This window comes from Ursus americanus, chromosome 23, assembly GCF_024610735.1.
Source record: "Ursus americanus isolate L20-20 chromosome 23, mUrsAme1.1.p, whole genome shotgun sequence".
Lineage (NCBI taxonomy): Eukaryota > Metazoa > Chordata > Mammalia > Carnivora > Ursidae > Ursus > Ursus americanus.
Genome location: NC_142149.1, coordinates 3330895 through 3348178, shown reverse-complemented (window position 1 = coordinate 3348178; position 17284 = coordinate 3330895). Strand labels below are relative to the sequence as shown.

The following is a 17284-nucleotide window of genomic DNA, read 5'->3' as shown; positions in this document are numbered from 1 at the left end:
GGCTCCCTCCTGCGTACAAGAGGCACAAGGCTGCCCACGCAGGGCCACGGACGGGTGACACGGGGGAAGCCGTGCACGAGCCCCCGAGGACCCGCCTGCGGCCCATCCTCACGGGCTCAGAGCCTGCGGGTGGGCCGGCCCGTGCTCTGTGGACGGTCACGCGGCTGATCGGTGGAGTTGGTCGCGACAGACCCCTCCCCCCAGCCCTCCAAGTGTTGGCAACTGTTGTGACGACGCTGCAGGGACTAGTGGGGCCCCAGACCCCGCAGAACGATGCCTGTGGTGGCGGAGTCAGGATGACACGCAGTGGACATCACACCCCTCAGGGAACACGGGAGTCTGTTCACCTCGCACACACCCTATTCTGAGGGCTGATCTGAGGGCTCATCTTGCCCGCAAGACTACATGCGATTTCACAGACATTTAACCAAATGAGATAATGTGCGTGAAGAAAACAGGAAAACGGAGCTTGCTGTGTGGACAGGACACTGATCACCACGTAGACCTCCCTGATGGCAGACCCGCGTGGCCAGGCCATCCCTCTCGCCTGGCCTCACCGCAGCAGGGGAGCGCTAGCCCTATCCCCTTTTAACTCAGAGAGGTTAAATAACTTGCCTAAGGCCACACAGCTCATAAGCAGTGCAGCAAGGGCTCAAACTCAAGCAGGCTGACCCCCGATCTGAGTCACCTGCCCTGCAGCTGAGGGAGGTGAGAGCTGGGATCCAGGACTCCGTCCTGGGAGGAACGCACCACCTGACCGCCCACGATCGATCGAGAGAGGCGCTTCGCCTCTGTGCTATGGGACGGGCCTTAGCGTTTTCCGTGTGTTCTTACTGGAGTTCATTGAATGAACCCCCCTCCCTTTCCCACAACACTGAAAGGCGAGACCCCGCATAGCGCCGCCTGAATCGTGTTCAGAGTCGTATTTCGATCCCACAGACCTAGGGCGAGGCCGACATTCTGATTGTCAGGAGCTTCCAGCCGATGCGATCCTCGCCGATGCGATCCTCGGGTCGGGACCACACTTTGAGTAAGGCGGCCCTCGCAAATGGCTCTACCCAGTCTCCGCGTCTCCGCCTGCCTCCTCCCAGCGTCCTAGCCCACCGAGCCCCTCCTACAAGACTCCTCGTCAGGCTCTCTGCCTCCCCCCACCCCGAGCCTGACGCCACAAGTCCACACTCGGCTTCAGCTCCCAGTCTAATTCAGCCAGTGGTGTCTTCACTGGTGCTCTCCTGCCCACGCCACGGGGTCCCAGCACCGTCCACAGGCCACCTGCAGGACTGCCCGCTCAGCTGCCAGGTAAAATGCAGATTTCCGGGCCCTGCGTGTGCAGGGAGGGGCCCAGACCCCGGCCAGTTCACCAGCTCCCCAGGCAATTCCCAACAAGGTCCACAATCTCTGGCCTGTGGGCCTGAGAACATACCAGCCGCTCAGGATCCAGCTCCCCTCCCCAGCTGGGATCCTTGACACCCCCCTTCCAGGTCCAGGGCCAGAGCTGTGCTCCCCCCCAGGTCCAGGGCCAGAGCTGTGCTCATGTGGGTTCTTCTTCCACAAACAGAAACCTCCTCGACCCTACCCACATTTCCCCAAGCCAGGTCTGATCCCTCCTTCCTCCAAGGACGTCCCCCAACCTCTGTAGCAACGAGAGAAACGCGCCTGCCTCTCTCCAAAGACCTACAGACTCAGTGCCTGGGTGACACGGTTTAACACTTCTTCTTTGAAACATAAAAATAGACGCAGAAAGGCCCCCGTTAGCTGGTGTGGCTGGAGAATGTTCCCCTGTAACTAAAGCTTAACTCTTTCATGTGTAAAGTTAATCATTTCTATCTTCTGAAAGTACACAGAACAGATCAAGTTTGACCTTTTTTGGAACACTCCAGATAATCTTTTGGACCAAAATATAAGGAATCCCTTTAGGGCTTTTAAAATGCATAGAACCAGAAAATAAAGGAAGGAAACAATATGTAGGTAGGACAGAGCGCCTCTACAGGGAACGACCCAGACTTTCATCTGGTTCTATAGGGTGACTCTTTATCGCTTCCTCTGTCCTCTCCCCGCTGTGAGACACAGACACAGAGGGACAGCACCTGAGCCTCCTTTTTCCCAACGCCCGGCACCCACACAGGGAGCTTGCTAAGACCGTGTCCGGAGAATTCACGGCCTGGGTACGGGGTGCGGACGGGCTCCCCTGTGGGTCGAGTGCACGAGCGTGTGACTCTAAACGTGGCACGTCTAGCCGTGGACGTCCAGCACCCGGCACCCACGGGGACACAGAGAACCGCAAGACGCACCTCCAGATCAAAAGAATTTTTAAGATTTTATTTATTTATTTAGAGCAAGCAAGAGAACACGGGGAGGGGCAGATGGAGAGGGAGAGAGAGAATCCCAGGCCGACTCCACACGGAGCGTGGAGCCCGACGCAGGGCTCGATCTCACGACCCTGACATCACGACCTGAGCTGAAATCAAGAGTCAGATGCTCAACCGACTGAGCCCCCCAGGCACCCCTCCAGCTCGGAAGATTTTTAATGGGTCTGAATACCTGGCTACGGCTAACAAGGCACGTGTGCTGGGAAGACACTTACAACTCGCACGCGGGCCCCCCAAGTCCAACTGCACAAGTGCAGAGGGGAGTAGGTTGGCAGAGAGGCGTGGCCACCAACAGAGGCGGTGTGACCTCTACCAATGGGGACAGAGGGGCCTACAACAAGCATGGCAATGGTCCAGCCGGCGATGCCCAGGTCAGAGCCCAGCCGGGCGTTCCGGGCCCTGGCGTGATGAGCTGGAAGGCACGTGGAAGAGGCGCCCCACCCCAGCAGCCCACCCCGCTCCCACCCCACGGGCCGTCTGGATTGAGCGAGGCGGCCCGTGAGGCTCTGCAAACAGCCCGTGGCTCACAGGAAGGCTCAGGGAACGTGTAAGCACCATGGAATTACAAAGACAAGGCACGCAGCCCGGGCACACGCAGCCGACAGGCGTGTGTCTAACCTGGAGAGCTGTCGATAGCTCACGATGTCTCTTCCGACAACGTCGGGCAAAAGGTCCACAATCAATGTCTAACTACTGAAACGCTTACGAATTCACCTAAGTAAGAAACAGACGATAAATGACAATCATGCAACTTCCCTAAATGAGCAAATCTGAATAATGGAGAGACTGGACTTCCCAGAGAGAATTCAGAAAAACTAGAGAGCGTTCAACGAGGAGGGAAGAGGCCGTAGCCTGAGTTCAGGAGGAGAATGAAAAACCCGTTGCAGGAAGAGAAGTCCTAAGGAACCAAGAATGTTTGGAGTGGAGCTCACAGGTGATAGAAAAGTCTAGAACGGCGCAGTGTGGGGGTGAAGAGTATAAACCGTGTGACCTGGTGCAAGTTTCCTAACTCCAGATGCCTCAGTTTGCTCCTCCGTGAAATGGTGGTAATAACAGCACCCATCACCCTTAGAAACACCCAGATGCTCAGTATGTAGTTTGGGGAAGAGGACGGTACTCACTGTGCGCGTCTCCAGATGACTGAGCTAGACCAAGAACACATTACAGGGACGCAGAAACCGGCCAGGTGGAAAGAAGCACTTCCTACAGGCTTGTCTTGAAATCATTGGGCTGACTTGGTAGATAGTGAGACACCCATCACTGGAGGCATCCAAGCCAAGCCCGGATAAAACAAACATCAGAAACATTTTTAACTCCGTTTCTCTCTGAGTTCTAGCCTCTAAAAATACACTCTGTGACACAGAGGTGTGCCACCCAGAGCCCCGAGGTTTGCCCACACCCCGACTCTCAGCCACGTTCCGCAGTAGTGGTCCCTAACGCCAGCTGGGTTTTGGACCAGCTGCGTCAGAGTCACTAGGGGCGGGGGCACTCACGGTAGACAGAAGTCCTGCCCCGGCCCCACGACAGAGTCCTGCCCCGGCCCCAGGACAGACAGTCCTGCCCCGGCCCCACGACAGAGTTTTGCACCGAAATCCTGGGGCAGAGGGCTTATAAATCTGTATGTTTAGCCATCAGTCACCCTGATGTATAGCCAGCCTGGGACAGTTCTAGAAGGCCAAGATGGCCAGGCATCCAGGCCCGGGGGAATAAGCTCAGGCTCACCACGTCTCCGTTATCCCCTCGACCAGCTTCAGGCTCAGAACAAGGCCCAGACTCTTCCAAACTCTTGGGAGATACCCGGCTAGCCAAGTGGCCCACTTACGGCTGACCCAACTGGTGGCTTACTAAATGTCCCTTGACAACATCAATCATCAGGTTTCCCTCCAACCTCAGACTCCAGGGACGCAGTGCAGGTCAGGGGTCCCCATGCCAACAGCTGTTCCTGTTGCACGGTGACCTCTCCCCCCCTTCCCCAAACCACCACATTCCTCCCCAACCCCGTCCTACCCCCATTTTCCACCCAACCGTACAGGGAGAGCCCCGCAGGACAGGACTTTCAAATGAGCCTTCTGGGCATGTGGCCCGGCCAACCTGACCGGCCCGATTCCCAAGGCCCCTGGAGGAGGGGCACACAGCACCTGCCCCACCACAGATAAGGGGTGGGCACCGCGGGAACTTCGGATGGCCTGCATTGGGGTCTCCGGGGCCCACTGACCAAAGCAGGCTGGATCGCAGCTCCCCACCTCCACCAGCAGCCCGGCCTCTGCCCCAGCTGGTGAACCACAGCAGGCTGCTGCCGCGGGAACAACAGAGCTGCTGGCCTGTGACATCAGAGCAGGGGTGAAGTCAGGGACAGCGACGAGCCAGCCAGAGGGCAAGCGCCTAGGAGGACACCTGTTGTGGGTCTAGCAATCACAAAGATTTGGCTCAGAACAGTTGGGGTAATGAGCAGGGGAATGGCCCGTGTAGGGGCATCATGAAGGTCTTGGCGCGTGTGCCCCTTTGGTGTTAAAGGAGGGGCTCTGGGTGAGAAAATCCTTTCCTCCCCAGCCTGGCAGCACGTGCCAGCGCTCCCTGCCAGGGGCTCGCTCTTCTGAGCTGTCCCACATCAGAGTCAGGGATCCCCTCGACGCCTGCCGCCCCTCCCCCTGCAGGGAGAGTGTCTGTTCCCACTTAGGTGAGGGACACCTGCTCCTCAAGGGCCACTGCTGAGTGGGACTCATGGGGGGTGGGGAAGAAGGGTTCCCGGCCCGGGCCCCCTTGGGCCACCCACCCACCCAAAGGAAGAAATCGGACCTGCCTGACCTGGTTTCTAGGGCTAGGGGCACCCTCCACGAGTCTCACAACTAAGAAATTTAGTTTGGGGAACAGGATTTTGGCCTTAAGAAGTCAAAGCAACAGACCTCAGGGTTCGGTTTCTTGAGAGGAGAAAGTTAATAACAGGAACTTGGCTGAAGCATGGGCATCTCGGGGACAAAAGCCTTTGTCTGGGGCTGGAAGGGCCCTCGGAGGAATTTTTCCCGTAGCAAGTTCTCAACCACAGCCCACCCCCTCCACCCACTTTTGTTGGGGTCCCTCTTCTTGGTCCTGTAGATAGAGAGTCTTCTCCTTCCACAGCGAATGCCCTCCAAACCCTCGGCCTCTGCAGTGGGATCCTGCGCACCCCCCTCCAGCAAGGGACAAGATCGGGGGGGGGTGGTGAGGGGATAAACATGGCATCCAAATGCCAGCTCAGAGGGCCTCTGACGGCCTTCCGGAATGTTCCAGCATGGCCACCACCGCCATCCTCTCCATGCTGCTTCTGGAGTGAGGACGTTTCTCCCACGCCCAGTCCTCCTAACACTCCCTCAGCAAACCCGGAAGGCAGCTCCCATTGTCTGCGTTAGCCCATCCCTGCTGGACGGTCCCTCCTCTCCGGTTCTACCACTGGGTGTGGGACCCCACCAGCTCTGAAAATCCAGGCCCCCCCGCTACATGCTCCGCAATTAGACCTGCACTTTCGCGAGCTGTAACTTTCAAAATTATATGTATCACTCACACTCATCATAAGAAAATTAGAAAACACACACTTGGGAAAGAAAGTCTCATTTCCTCCCCCATCTGAACATGTTACAGTAAAAAAATTGTACACCATTTGGTCCTGCGGCGCGTCCGAAGCTGTGATTTATTTAACCGCTCCCCCTGCTGCTGTGCGTGTAGGTGTTCCTAACGTTTCCCCGAGACAAACAAGACGGAGATGGATACCCGCCCCCAAAGCTAGCACGTGTCCTCAATCACTGCCTAGACCCAGAGTTGCCTGACTGGAGGGGGACTCTCGAGCCGAGCCGCACCGCCAAAAACGCGCTTCCAAGCCGCTCAACTGCTCAGGTTGAGACAGCATATACCTAGAGTCAGGCCCTTCCAAGGACAACTAGCCTGGCAGCCAGATGAACCGAGCGATGGGAAGCCCAGCGACATCCAATCCCGCTTCCAGAGACTCGTGCCAGGCCTGGGCTCCTTCGATTCCTGGCAGGAGCCCTCCACGGCATGACCTTGGGTGAGTCATCTAACCACTCCCCATCCACACAGGAGGGCACACAGGCCTCCCCTGCCTCACCGAGGCCTCGTAAGTCAGAAGAGAGGCAGGACGTCCTTCTGTGCAGGAAAGGTGCAGACAGGCGATGTCTTTATCTAAGAGATGTATGACTGGGGAGGATGTGCCTCGTGTTTTCAATCCCTGTCTTCCAGAACGGTGCACGCAGAGCAAAGACCACCATGGAGCCACCTGGGCCAAGGGGACAGGATGTTGGGACCGAGAACCCGGGGACAGGCGGCACGCATCCCGGCTCTGTGCTGGAGCCGCTCCCTCCTGAAATGCCAGGCTGGTCCTTTTCTCCCACAGACATTGAAGGACGGAAGGTTCGATGCTAGAGAAAAGCCCCCAGGAGAGAACTGCGCACACACACCCAACTGACCACCTCTGGCCCACAAAGCAGGGCGCCTAGTAGGGGCTCCCCCAAGCGGCCCTGTTGCAGAGTCAACATCATCCTCGTGAATTGGATTCTGTCCTCTGAACAGAACAATCCACCACCGACCTGAAGCCCACAGGTGGCCAAAGTCCTCTGTCCCCAGCTGCTGACCGAAGGAATGTCGTCTCTTGAAAGCACCTGGACACCAGTGACCAGCCAGGGTTGCAGGGGGGACACTCAGTAGCCTGTGACCACGGGTGAAGGCTCAGGTAATCTTCCTCAGTGTTGGGGCCCCTGTGGTGAGGTCTCCGCGAGCGCAGGATCCACTGGGCACGTGCAAGCACGCGAGACACGCAGCCCAACGGGATCGTCGCCCCACGTCTCTGCCTGCAACACACTCCTGGCTCTCTTTGGACTCCCGTCCTTGCTTTCCACTCTCCCGCACGTCATGGGGCCCAGGGGGAGGACAGGGTGGCCTGGGGAGGGTCAGCCGACTAGGCACAGTGGGTTCTCAACCCCTGGAGGGACCAGGCAGAGTGGCTCAGCAAAGGCGGGGGCCGCAGACCCCCGAGGGTATGATTTCTCATTGGCGCTGTGAGCCTGCATGATTGTGCAGAAGTACACGGCCCTCCCCCACCTGCGTGCCCTGAGCTCCCCATCTGGACGGCACGGAGGCGGCAGGAGCCGGCAGGAGCGAACTGGACACAACAGGCAGGCGGGGCTCCAGAGCTGAGAGCCGGCCGGGATCGGAGAGGGGAGGGTTATTTTCCTGTTCCACCTGCGGCCTTCCTGAAGAGACCCAGCATGGAGCGCGGAGCTGGGGCTCAGAATCCCAGGTGAGCTGGGGGTGGGGGGGTGACGGCAGACGGGCCTCTCCGGCGTCTGCACTAGGCTCGTTCGTCTACCAGGCCCCGATCTGGAGAAGTTTCATCCTGCTTGTATGGAAGAGGGAAAGGAGCCTCGGGCCCAGAGGCAGGATTCAGAACCAGTTCTGGCTGGCTTTTGTCCCGACACCTTCCACTTTGTCTTTTTTTCCCTAAAATGTAGTCCATTTCCTCATTCTGCCCTTGGTGAAGAGTCAGCTGTTGATTTGTAACCAGGGCCTTGGAGAACAGGCGGGGGGGGGGGGGGGGGGGGGGGGTCGGCAGAGCCTGCCGCAGGGCCCATGCTTTGCTGGGGCTGTCACGGCACCCCCAGCCCTGATGCGGCTGCCAGGAACGCCCAACCAAGCTCTCCAGACTCCAGATCGGAAAGGGACCAATAAAGCCTCAACGGAGGCCAGGTCCCAACCCAAGGACACGCTGAGGAGACCTCGGGGTCTCCCACCCGTGCACACCCCGCAGCACAAAGCCAGGGTTTTCCCTCGAAGCTCACCTCTGCCTCATCTAGGCCACTCTGCTCACTGGCTCGAGAACCTGGGCGGTGGGGGGGATGCATGCATCTCTGGGGTCAATCCCGAGACTGATACCCGGACGCATGGCTGCGTCTCAAGCAGGCAAACAGGGAGGGGGAGCAAGCAGCAGGCAGTGCACACGGGCAGCCGGCCCCCCACTCGGGCCGGGGCTCGGCTTGGGTCGGGAAAGGGACGGCGGTCCCTGCCCCGGGCTCTGCGCACTGTCCGGCCTCCTGCGAGCCGCTCAGCTCTGTGGCCCGGCTCCGAGGCCGCTGTGGGCCCTGCGGGTCCCAGTGCACAGGGCCGTGTCCCAGGGACCCCGGCTAGAGCCGCAGGCTCGGGGCTGGGTAGAGGCAGGTTTGAGGCAGCGGCGACCAGAACCCAGCTCCGGGGGCCTCTAGATGCTGTAAACCCAGCCAGGGGAGACGGCCACACAACCCCGTGAATGTGCTCCAGACCCCCAGCGTGTGCCCCTTGAACAGGCGAGCAGCACGCGAAGGCCACCTCCGTGAAGCCGACAGAGCGTCAGGTCCCCGCAGCACATGAAGGACGGCAGGCTTCTCAAGGAGCAACAAGCCCTCCGAGCTACGGCTTCTCGGGGCCCCGAGGCAGAGTCAGGCAGCCCTGGGCTGGGATGTGCACCTGCCCCCGGCTCAGCGCCCTCCCCCCACTCACATGGGGGCCCCTCTGCCGCCTCCCCCTCCCCCCTCCCCTCCCTGTCCCTGCACATCTACCCCCAATGCCTTTCCGCTCTGAAATAATTACCCGCCTAAGACACGTCAATCAAACAACACTTAGAAAATGCAGATAAAGAAAAGGAAATCGACATCGCCCTTGATCTCACCCGCCGTGTAGAATGTTGACCGAAACCCTTCCAGACTTCTCTCTATGCGCATTTAAATGTGTACGTGCTTCTTTATGAAATAAGGACACACGGAAAAGAAACCCACATAAAGAAAAGCCAGTGAGTCGTCACCAAAAAAGCAGGCCGGGGTGACCCTCAGGAAAAGGGGGAGTTAGGGCCAGGGGGGATCAACAGAGGGTTGGGGGGGCACCACGTTCTGTTTCCTGACCTGGGCGCTCCCTCGGTAACGTGAGAAACATAGAGCGCTTGGGTACACATTTTCATGAAATGTGTGTCGGCCCCAGACTCCGTCTCAGTTGGAGAGAGAGATAACATGCAAAACACGGAAGCATCCAGGCCGCAAATGGGTTTTAAAATTAATACCCTCTGAAGGTCCTTCGAGGTCAGAAACACGAATCTGTGACACCGCTCAAAATGCTGACTATCCTGCCGACAGGATAGAGCTTCATTTATTTGGCTCAGCTGCAGTCGATGGGCTGACCTTTGAGCGGAAGGGGTTCCTCTCCCACCACCGCCCACCACCACCTGGAGCGGCCATGGCCACCGTGCCAAGGCCACATGGCTCGGGATCACCCAGGTCAGCCTCCTGTGTTAACACCCGCCCCGTCCTGACCTCGCCAGCTGCTTGCTAGCTGCACGAACTTAAGCAAGGGACTTCATTGGCTGTGCTCAGTCTGATCTTCTGTAAAATGGGCGCGTAATGACAGAACCTAACGCGCTGATACCAGGAACACGCGGAAGCCACTTCCAAGCACTTAGCACTTGCTAAGGACAATATTAACAGGCCCCCATCATTCTCCCTTCAAAGAATGATGATGCTTTTCTTCCCAGCTCCTTGGCTGCCTCTTAACCAGGCCTGTGTCTCCCCGAGCTCCCCTACTTCCATCAGCACGGCCCGCCCTCCGGGTTGGAGGGGAATGGCATGCACGGTGCAGGGTCTAGCACGGAGACAGCTCACGCCCCCACCCTCCATACACACACACCAGAGCCTCCTGGGGCACCGACCTAAGCATCTGACCTCCCCTCTTTCTTGTGATCTTCCTCCACAACCCCAGGAGGTAGGCAAATTACCATCTCCTACTTGGAGCTGGAGAAACGGAGGCGGAAGGCCTTGCCTGGATCTCTCCCCTGCACGCCGCTGAGGGCGGCACAGTGGCCTCCCTCATAGGCTCCTTAGAAAAAAGTAAGTCTCCTCGCTTCCTGCTGACTCTTCGTCCCCTCCACATTCCACTTCCCCTTCCCTCCGGGTCCCTCGCACATTTTCCACCGTCAGCTGAGCCAGAGTCTTTCTCGTGCACACCCCAGTGTCGCTGTACCCCAGCAGAAATAAACAGGGAACGGAGCCTCGGGCGCTGAGGTCAAACCCTGGAGGCAAACCCACCACGAGCCCTTCACACCCCACCCCCCAGAGGCAAGATCTGCCTCCTGTCTCCTGAGTCCGCCCCCCAGTGCACGCACCTGCTCCCAGAGGACCACAAGCCCCTCAAAATCACTCTCCTGCCTGCAGCTTCAAGCCCGCTCCCCCACGGCCACACTTAACAGTCCTCTGGTGCCCTCCCCCCACTCCCCAGTCTATCTTTGGACGGATGTCCATACACCCCGGGATGGGATCCTTCCTTACAAAGACTACACCTGATTTGCTTTGTAGACTAAACCCTTGTCTAGTCTGCCTTGCTGGGGTCCCCAGAAGCCTAACCCGCGATGCTATTCAGACTCAGCTGACCCAGGGAGCGGTGGGACACTTTCGTCAGCTACAAAACGGAATTCCTCTGGGTCTCTGTGCATTTTCCCCCTGGAGCCGCACCCCCACACAACGATGGAGGCACTGAAGGGTCCCAGCATTCCAGCCCGTTCAGGCCCCCAGGGGTCCAGGGGAGTGGGTCCCAGGAGCTGCCAGCTCCAAATGGGGGAGCCAGCTTCACCCCGCCTGCCCTCTGAGACACTGCCCCGACCATCCCTCAGTCTGGAAGACTTCTTCCACTACTTCCCTCAGCCACCAAATTCTGGGGCGTCTCATCGACCCTGCTACCCCTGGTGCTCAGTCTCCACACTTGCTCAGACCCTCCAGCACCAAGACAGAAGCCTGGCCAAGCAGTCTCAACACCCATCTGTCCATTTAAAATTTTGTACAAGCGCAGCTGTCAATGTGTATGCTAAAAATTTAGAACATTCTTTCCTCAAACCGGAAGTGTCTGGGGTGGCCTGTGTCGGAGACGACTGCTCTGTGCAGACCTTGGCGGGCATCAGGGTCCCCTAGACAGCCTTCGAAATACCCGTGCCCACCACCTGGACCCCGAGGCTCTAACTCAGGACACGGGTTCAGCCGTCTGCCTTGTAGCCAACCTGCCGGGCCACGCCTGCTGTCATCCACAGGTGCACGCCCTCGAAGGCTCGCCTTGGGGCCTTGGGAGGGGCACAGACTGCATGTGATAAGCCAGACTGGCGTCCTTTGGCCCCTCGCCCTCTTCTGTGGCCTGGTCTGCACCCAGAACGCTCTCTCACCTTTGCCGGGGCAGGTGGTCCCTCTGCTTAGCACATCCCCACGCCGCCGCCAAGGATGTGCTCAACTGGGCCTGCGTGTGTGTTCCCCGCGCTCGCTCCTCAGAGTCCCGGTTCACCCTCTCCAAGCTGGACCTCCCAGCTCTGCTTTTCTCTTCCCAGGAAGACCACCCTAGCTACGGGACCCCCGCGCTGGGTGCCTTGTGCGTGTGTGCTGAGGAGAGAGGGAGCAACCCCGGCAGCGGAGAAGCGCTGACCCCATGCACCATGCTGTTCTCCCTTCTCCTGTTTCCTCCAGGCTTTTTCTTTCTCCGGCTGTGTTTTCCATCCTCCAGCTGCCAGGCTCCTCCAAGCACATCTCGTAGCCATTATGGAATCAAAGGGGTTCACCCACACCTGCAGCCCCTCGGGCATTGGGTCAGTGGCTCTGCACCTGGACTAGGTGGCCGCATGCCCCGCCCCGCCCTGCAAGCCCGGGGGCTGTCCACATCCTTGTTCTCAATGCGCTCCGATGCTGCCGACGGATTTGGACCGCGCAGCCTGCGTGTGCGTCTGCCTGGCGACCCGGCTGAGGCAGCAGGCAGGACAGGCAGGTACCCGTGCTGGTCTGTAGCTCGCGGAGCCCAGGCCACGACCACCAATTCCCACGGACCGAGCGGGTCCTGGCTGGAGGCTGGCAGCATGTCCTTGGATCACAGGCAGGTACCAGGGTGTGGGGAGAGCTCCCTCCAGCCACCGGCCACGCCCCAGCACGGCCTCCACGCCCGAGTCCTGAGCCGATCTCTTCTCCTCTGTCTCCCAACCCCAGGAACTGCCAGCAGCTCCAGTTCTAGTCACTCCCCTGGGAGAACGCATCCTTCTGGGGGTGCTGTCCAAACCCGGGCCCAGGGGCAGCCCCCACGGCCCCCTCCCTGCAAAACCCTCTATCTCCTGACCCTGAAAATGCGTTCCCCCCTTTCACACAGTGACTTTATCATTTGCCCAAAGCACTTTGAGTCTGTCTGAGTTTCCAGCACAGCCTGGCCATCGGGGAAGGGGTCTGCAGGGCCCTGCCCACCCTGCCGCAGACAGCTCTAAACCCACTTCCACACTGCCTGGCACAGATGTCCCATGAGGACGGGGTCAGGCCTTGCTTCTTCCTCACATCCCAGGGGGCGGAGCCAGCCGCTCCATTCTGTTTGCTGAAACCCCACCCGCTAGGAAAGCAAGCGTGCCCGGAACACAGGTCAGCCAGGCGCTCTGTAGAAGGACCGCCACCCCCACCTGGCCCCCGCGCACTGAAGGCCTGACTCAACCCACAGGAACCTCACCCGCCTTGCTCGTCCCGGGACGCATGTCCATTTCTGAATGCTTGGTGCGTGCCTTCTCCGGGTGGCCGCCATTGGACCCCCTCAGCGCACACCCGGGGCCAGCCCCCTTGCCCCAGCAACCTGCACACAGCCTTGGCTGTGGGCCCTTCTCCAGCTGGTGCCGGAGATCACCAAGGGTCTGCAGAGAGCACTGTCTGGAGACGGCAACCCCAGAGACGACGCCATGGTGGGCACCGCGCCGGAGTGGCCGTGGGCACTACTACCCAGGCCAGAAGTGAGATTTTACTCCTTGTCCGCAGAGCTCCTGGATTTACCCATGACTGCCGAAACTGGCCCACATGGCCCAGACCTGCCAGCCGCTCAGCGGGCTGGGTGACTCCAGGCTCCCTCCATGGTGGTGCCGCCTGAGGGGCAAGCCCAGCGCTGGTCTCTGGCCAGGTTCCGGGGGCTGCGCAGGCCTGCCATCCACGGCCGTGGACCCCATGAGTCCGGGCCAGCAGCACATGGGAGCAGTGTTTGTCCTTGCTCTCCTGGAAAGGATGGGGAACAGGGCCTTGCCGGAGGGACCCAGATCACCTCTTACCACCATTCTCTTCATCCCAGATTTCCTGACCTCATCATGAACCCCTTTGGCCGACCACAGTTCCGGTCCTACCAGCTCCCAGAAATCCTCACACAGGCAGACAGAATTCCGACTGTTTCTGAAGCCAACGGCCTCTTGCGGACACCAAGCCAGTTAACAAGCCCGCACCCAGCCAACGATTAAAGGCACCCGCGCACCCACTGAAGGTCAGCTTTTAGGCTGCCCCACGTGCCCACGGCCGTCACCCTTCATGGGCCCCTGGGGGCCCAAGGTCACCTGTGGTGCTTTTAAAACTACAAGAGTGGAGGTCCTGGCCAGACTCTGTCTTTACAAAGGGACCCAGACTTGAGTGATCTTTGCAAGAGCCCCAGGCAATTCTGTTCTCAGCCAGAGTCCAGATCCTTGCAAGAGAGTCAGGAACAAGCTCCCTTCAAGGAGAAGCAGACACAGAAAGGCCGCAGCCTCCCCTGGGGGGTGGACTCTACGGCCGCCCAGGGCCTCCCCGCGGGTGTCTCGGCTCTGTATTCCATGTTGACCGAGCACAGGAGGGCCGACCGGAGAAGCTTGGCTGAAAGAGCTTCCCCCCCTAAAATTCGTGTCTACCCAGAACCTGCGTCTGGGACCGTATTTGGAAAGAGGGTCCTCGTAGGTGTGCCCAAGATGAGGTCATGCTGGATGTGAGTGGGCCCTAAACCCAGGGACGGGGGTCCTTCTAATAAGAGAGGGATTTGGATAGACACGCGCAGAGAAACCCACTTAAAAACAGAGCCGCGGCTGGAGTGACGTGTCCACAAGCCAAGGGGCGCCAAGGATCGCTGGCAGCCAGCAGCAGCTGGGAGAGACACCTAGACCAGATGCTGCCTCGGAGCCTCCAGAAGGAGCTGACCCTGCGGACACCCTGATTTTGGACTTGGGGCTCCTACAATGTGGCAGAAGCAACCCCTGCTGTTTTGAGCCCCCCGCTTGTGGATTCACTACAGCGGCCACAGGAATCTCACGGACGGGGCTTTGCAGTGCAAGTCCGGCGTCGGCAGCCCAACAGGGGCTCCGAGCTGGGACGGGGTAAAAGTTTAGGCTCTTGGATGATTCTGATGCGAAGAAATGGGACACACATACCAGGAGAGCCAGGTGGAAGCCAGAGGGACGCACAAAGCAAGAAAGAACCCCAAGGCTTGCTGAAGCTCCCTGACCCTGACCCTTTGCTGCCTCAGCTTCACCGGGCAGGCCCGGAAGTGGCTGGAAATCCTTCCCACACAGCTGAAGAGTGTGAGGTGGTCCCAAGGCCCAGCCCTTTCTCGCTCGGCTCCTGCAAACCAAGCCCGAGCACCTTACAAGACTCGGTTCCTTCTGGGCCTTGGGACCATCCTGCCCTACAGCTTCAGGGTCAGAAGCATGGCCTCGCTCTTAGCAAAACGTCTGGACAGGCCTGGGCGCCCGCGAACACCCCAGACGAAGACCAGTGTGCATCGCCCTCAAATCCTGGGGAGCACCAAAGCCAAATCGGGAAGTCAGCCTGATGTCCCCCACATCAGGTTTTACGTGAAACTACTCTGTAGGCATGCACACACCACATTCCACGCCAAGGTGGCCAGAGCCGTGTGACGACCACAGGCAAGAACACCTGCAGACGCTCTGGCCAGGCGTCAGGTCACAGGGCCAATTCGGCTGCGGCCAGGAGCCGCGGGGGTGCAGGGAGGTCCGGAGGGCAAGGCTGATAACAGGAGAAACCCAGAGACCCTGGCTCTGGGTCTGCGCAGGTGAGGGCAGCCGGCCGCACCACATCGGGCCTGGCAACCAGATGTTCAGCCAGCTGAGACTTAGAGCAGAACATAAACCTGCTGAGAAGCCAATGGCGGGGGTGGGGGGTGACACGGGGCCCACCTGCTGTACATCTGTCCTTCTGGCTAAACCGAACTCGGCCCAGGAAGTCCTGGCTGACCCTCACCAGGGCGGCTGGAACCCCAGATGGAGACCTCTGGGGCCCGGCTGCTTCCTCCCATTTCTGCTGCGTTCTCCCTACTTGTCTCCTTCCCCCGCCCCCCCGCCCCGCGTGGATAGAACAAATAGTGGGCTGTTCCTCCCTCCCTTGCTCGCTTCCACCTTCGAGGGGCGAGAAGTGCCGAGGGGGGAAAGATATTTTCTGAGGATTTTAAGCAACCACACAGCCCCACTTGCCCCAAAATCTCCAGTCTTTGTGGATATGCCCTGAAAAAGCAGTCACAGGCAGCAAACCGGTTACTCAAGGACCCTCCTCCCTGTCCAGCTCCGTGTGTGCGGTGCCTCCTGGGCACAGAGCAAGGAGCTGCCTTTGGGGCTCTAAGTGCCTTGCCGGGGTGCCCCTCTGTGCCCAGGGAACCGGGCAGATGAGGGAAGCTTCCATTCTGCCCCAGCTTCATCCAGTGAGCCCCCAAACGGGGCTGGTGGGAGGGGGTCAGGCAGAGAAGCCCTTCCCCACCCAGCCTCGGGCCAGAGAAGCCCAGCTCCATCCCGTCTGTGAAAGTTTCTCCCGGGGTCCCCAGTCCTCCAGCCCCCCGGGGCCGGAACTCTCCCCACCCCCCGCGCTGGCATCCCAGGGCCCTTAGCCTGCCAAAGCCGATCCGCTCCCTGGCTCCCTTTTCTGGGGCTGGAGCTGCGGAGGAATTTCGGTGGAATTTTGAGGTTGAGAAGCATCTCGGCAGAGAGGCAAAGAAAGGGAGACGTAAGGAGAAAAAGAAAGTGCGATTTTGCCGTCAACTTGCAGGGTTCTAGAAGGCCCGAGGGCCGGCGTCCGGGCGTGGGCCCCTCGGCAAGACGCGGGCGGGCGGGGCGCCCGCGGACCCTCGGGGAGGCGGGCACCGGGCCGGGGCGGGGTCGCCGTCCTTACCTACGTCTGCATTGCAAAACGCCTGTTGCGGGTGCACCGGGGAGCAGCTGCAGGCGTCGGCCGGGCGCAGCAGCGTCCCCAGCAGCAGGAGGCCGAGCGCCAGCCGCAGGCTGCGGGCCGCGGCGCCCATGGCGGGCGGGGGCGCGGGGCGCGGGGCTCGGCGGCCGCCGCGGCTGTGCGGGCGCTGGCCTCTGGGCGCGCCGGGGCCGCGCGGGGCTCGCTGCGCTCCGCGGGCACGCCCTCCGCACCTTGCCCGCGCTCGCCCGCGCAAACTTTCCCGGGTTTTTGTCGCGGGCCGGAGAAGGGGCGCGGGGCGCGGCGGCGAGGAGGCGGGTGGGGGCGGCGAGGCGAGCGAGCGAGGGGGCGCGCGCGACCGGGCGCCGGCGGCCTCCACTGCCTTCTATGGATGCGTGCGCTGCGGGCGCGGGCCGAGCCGGCCTTTTATTGCGCTCCGAGGCGTGCCGGCTCCGCCCCCCAGTGGCGGGCGGCCAATGCGGCTCCGGGAGCTCCCGGCCGCCCCCTCCCCGCGCGCCTCCCGCGCCTCCCGCCCTCCCCCAAACGGGGCTTTGTTGTGCCCGGACCCGCAGACACGTCTGGGGGCCCGCAGCTGCGCACCTGGCTCCGGGCCGCACCCCGCAGCCCCCGCAGCTCCCCAGCCCCCTCGCCCTCCCCCCAGATCGGCCGAGGTCGGGGTGGCAGCTGGCGGCGCCCAGGGGGCCCTGACTCAGCACTTGGGACTCGCAGCCCACCCCTCAAGGGCACCAGGCGCCCGCCCACCGCCCCTTCCCCTCCAGCTGGGCACGGGCGGCGTGCACTGCCTGATTCCCCTCCACCCCTAGGGTCCCTTCGCTAGGGATTGAGCAAAAGGGATGTGCGCTTCAGAGCAGGGGTATTCCCCGCCGCCCCCTGCTCTTGTCCCCCGTGGTAGGTGGCCTGGGGAAGCTTACTGAAGAC

General features: G+C 60.6%; 1 protein-coding gene across 1 annotated transcript in view; it reads right to left on the bottom strand.

The window, feature by feature from the left end:
* TIMP2 (TIMP metallopeptidase inhibitor 2) overlaps positions 1–16747 on the bottom strand; it is a 45844-nt gene extending 29097 nt beyond the window's left edge. Inside the window, exon 1 of the mRNA XM_045813965.2 lies at positions 16331–16747. Within this exon, the coding sequence (XP_045669921.1) occupies positions 16331–16460 (130 nt within the window). The 5' untranslated portion in view covers positions 16461–16747. The remainder of the gene's footprint in view (positions 1–16330) is intronic.
* Between the last annotated feature and the right edge of the window lie 537 nt (positions 16748–17284).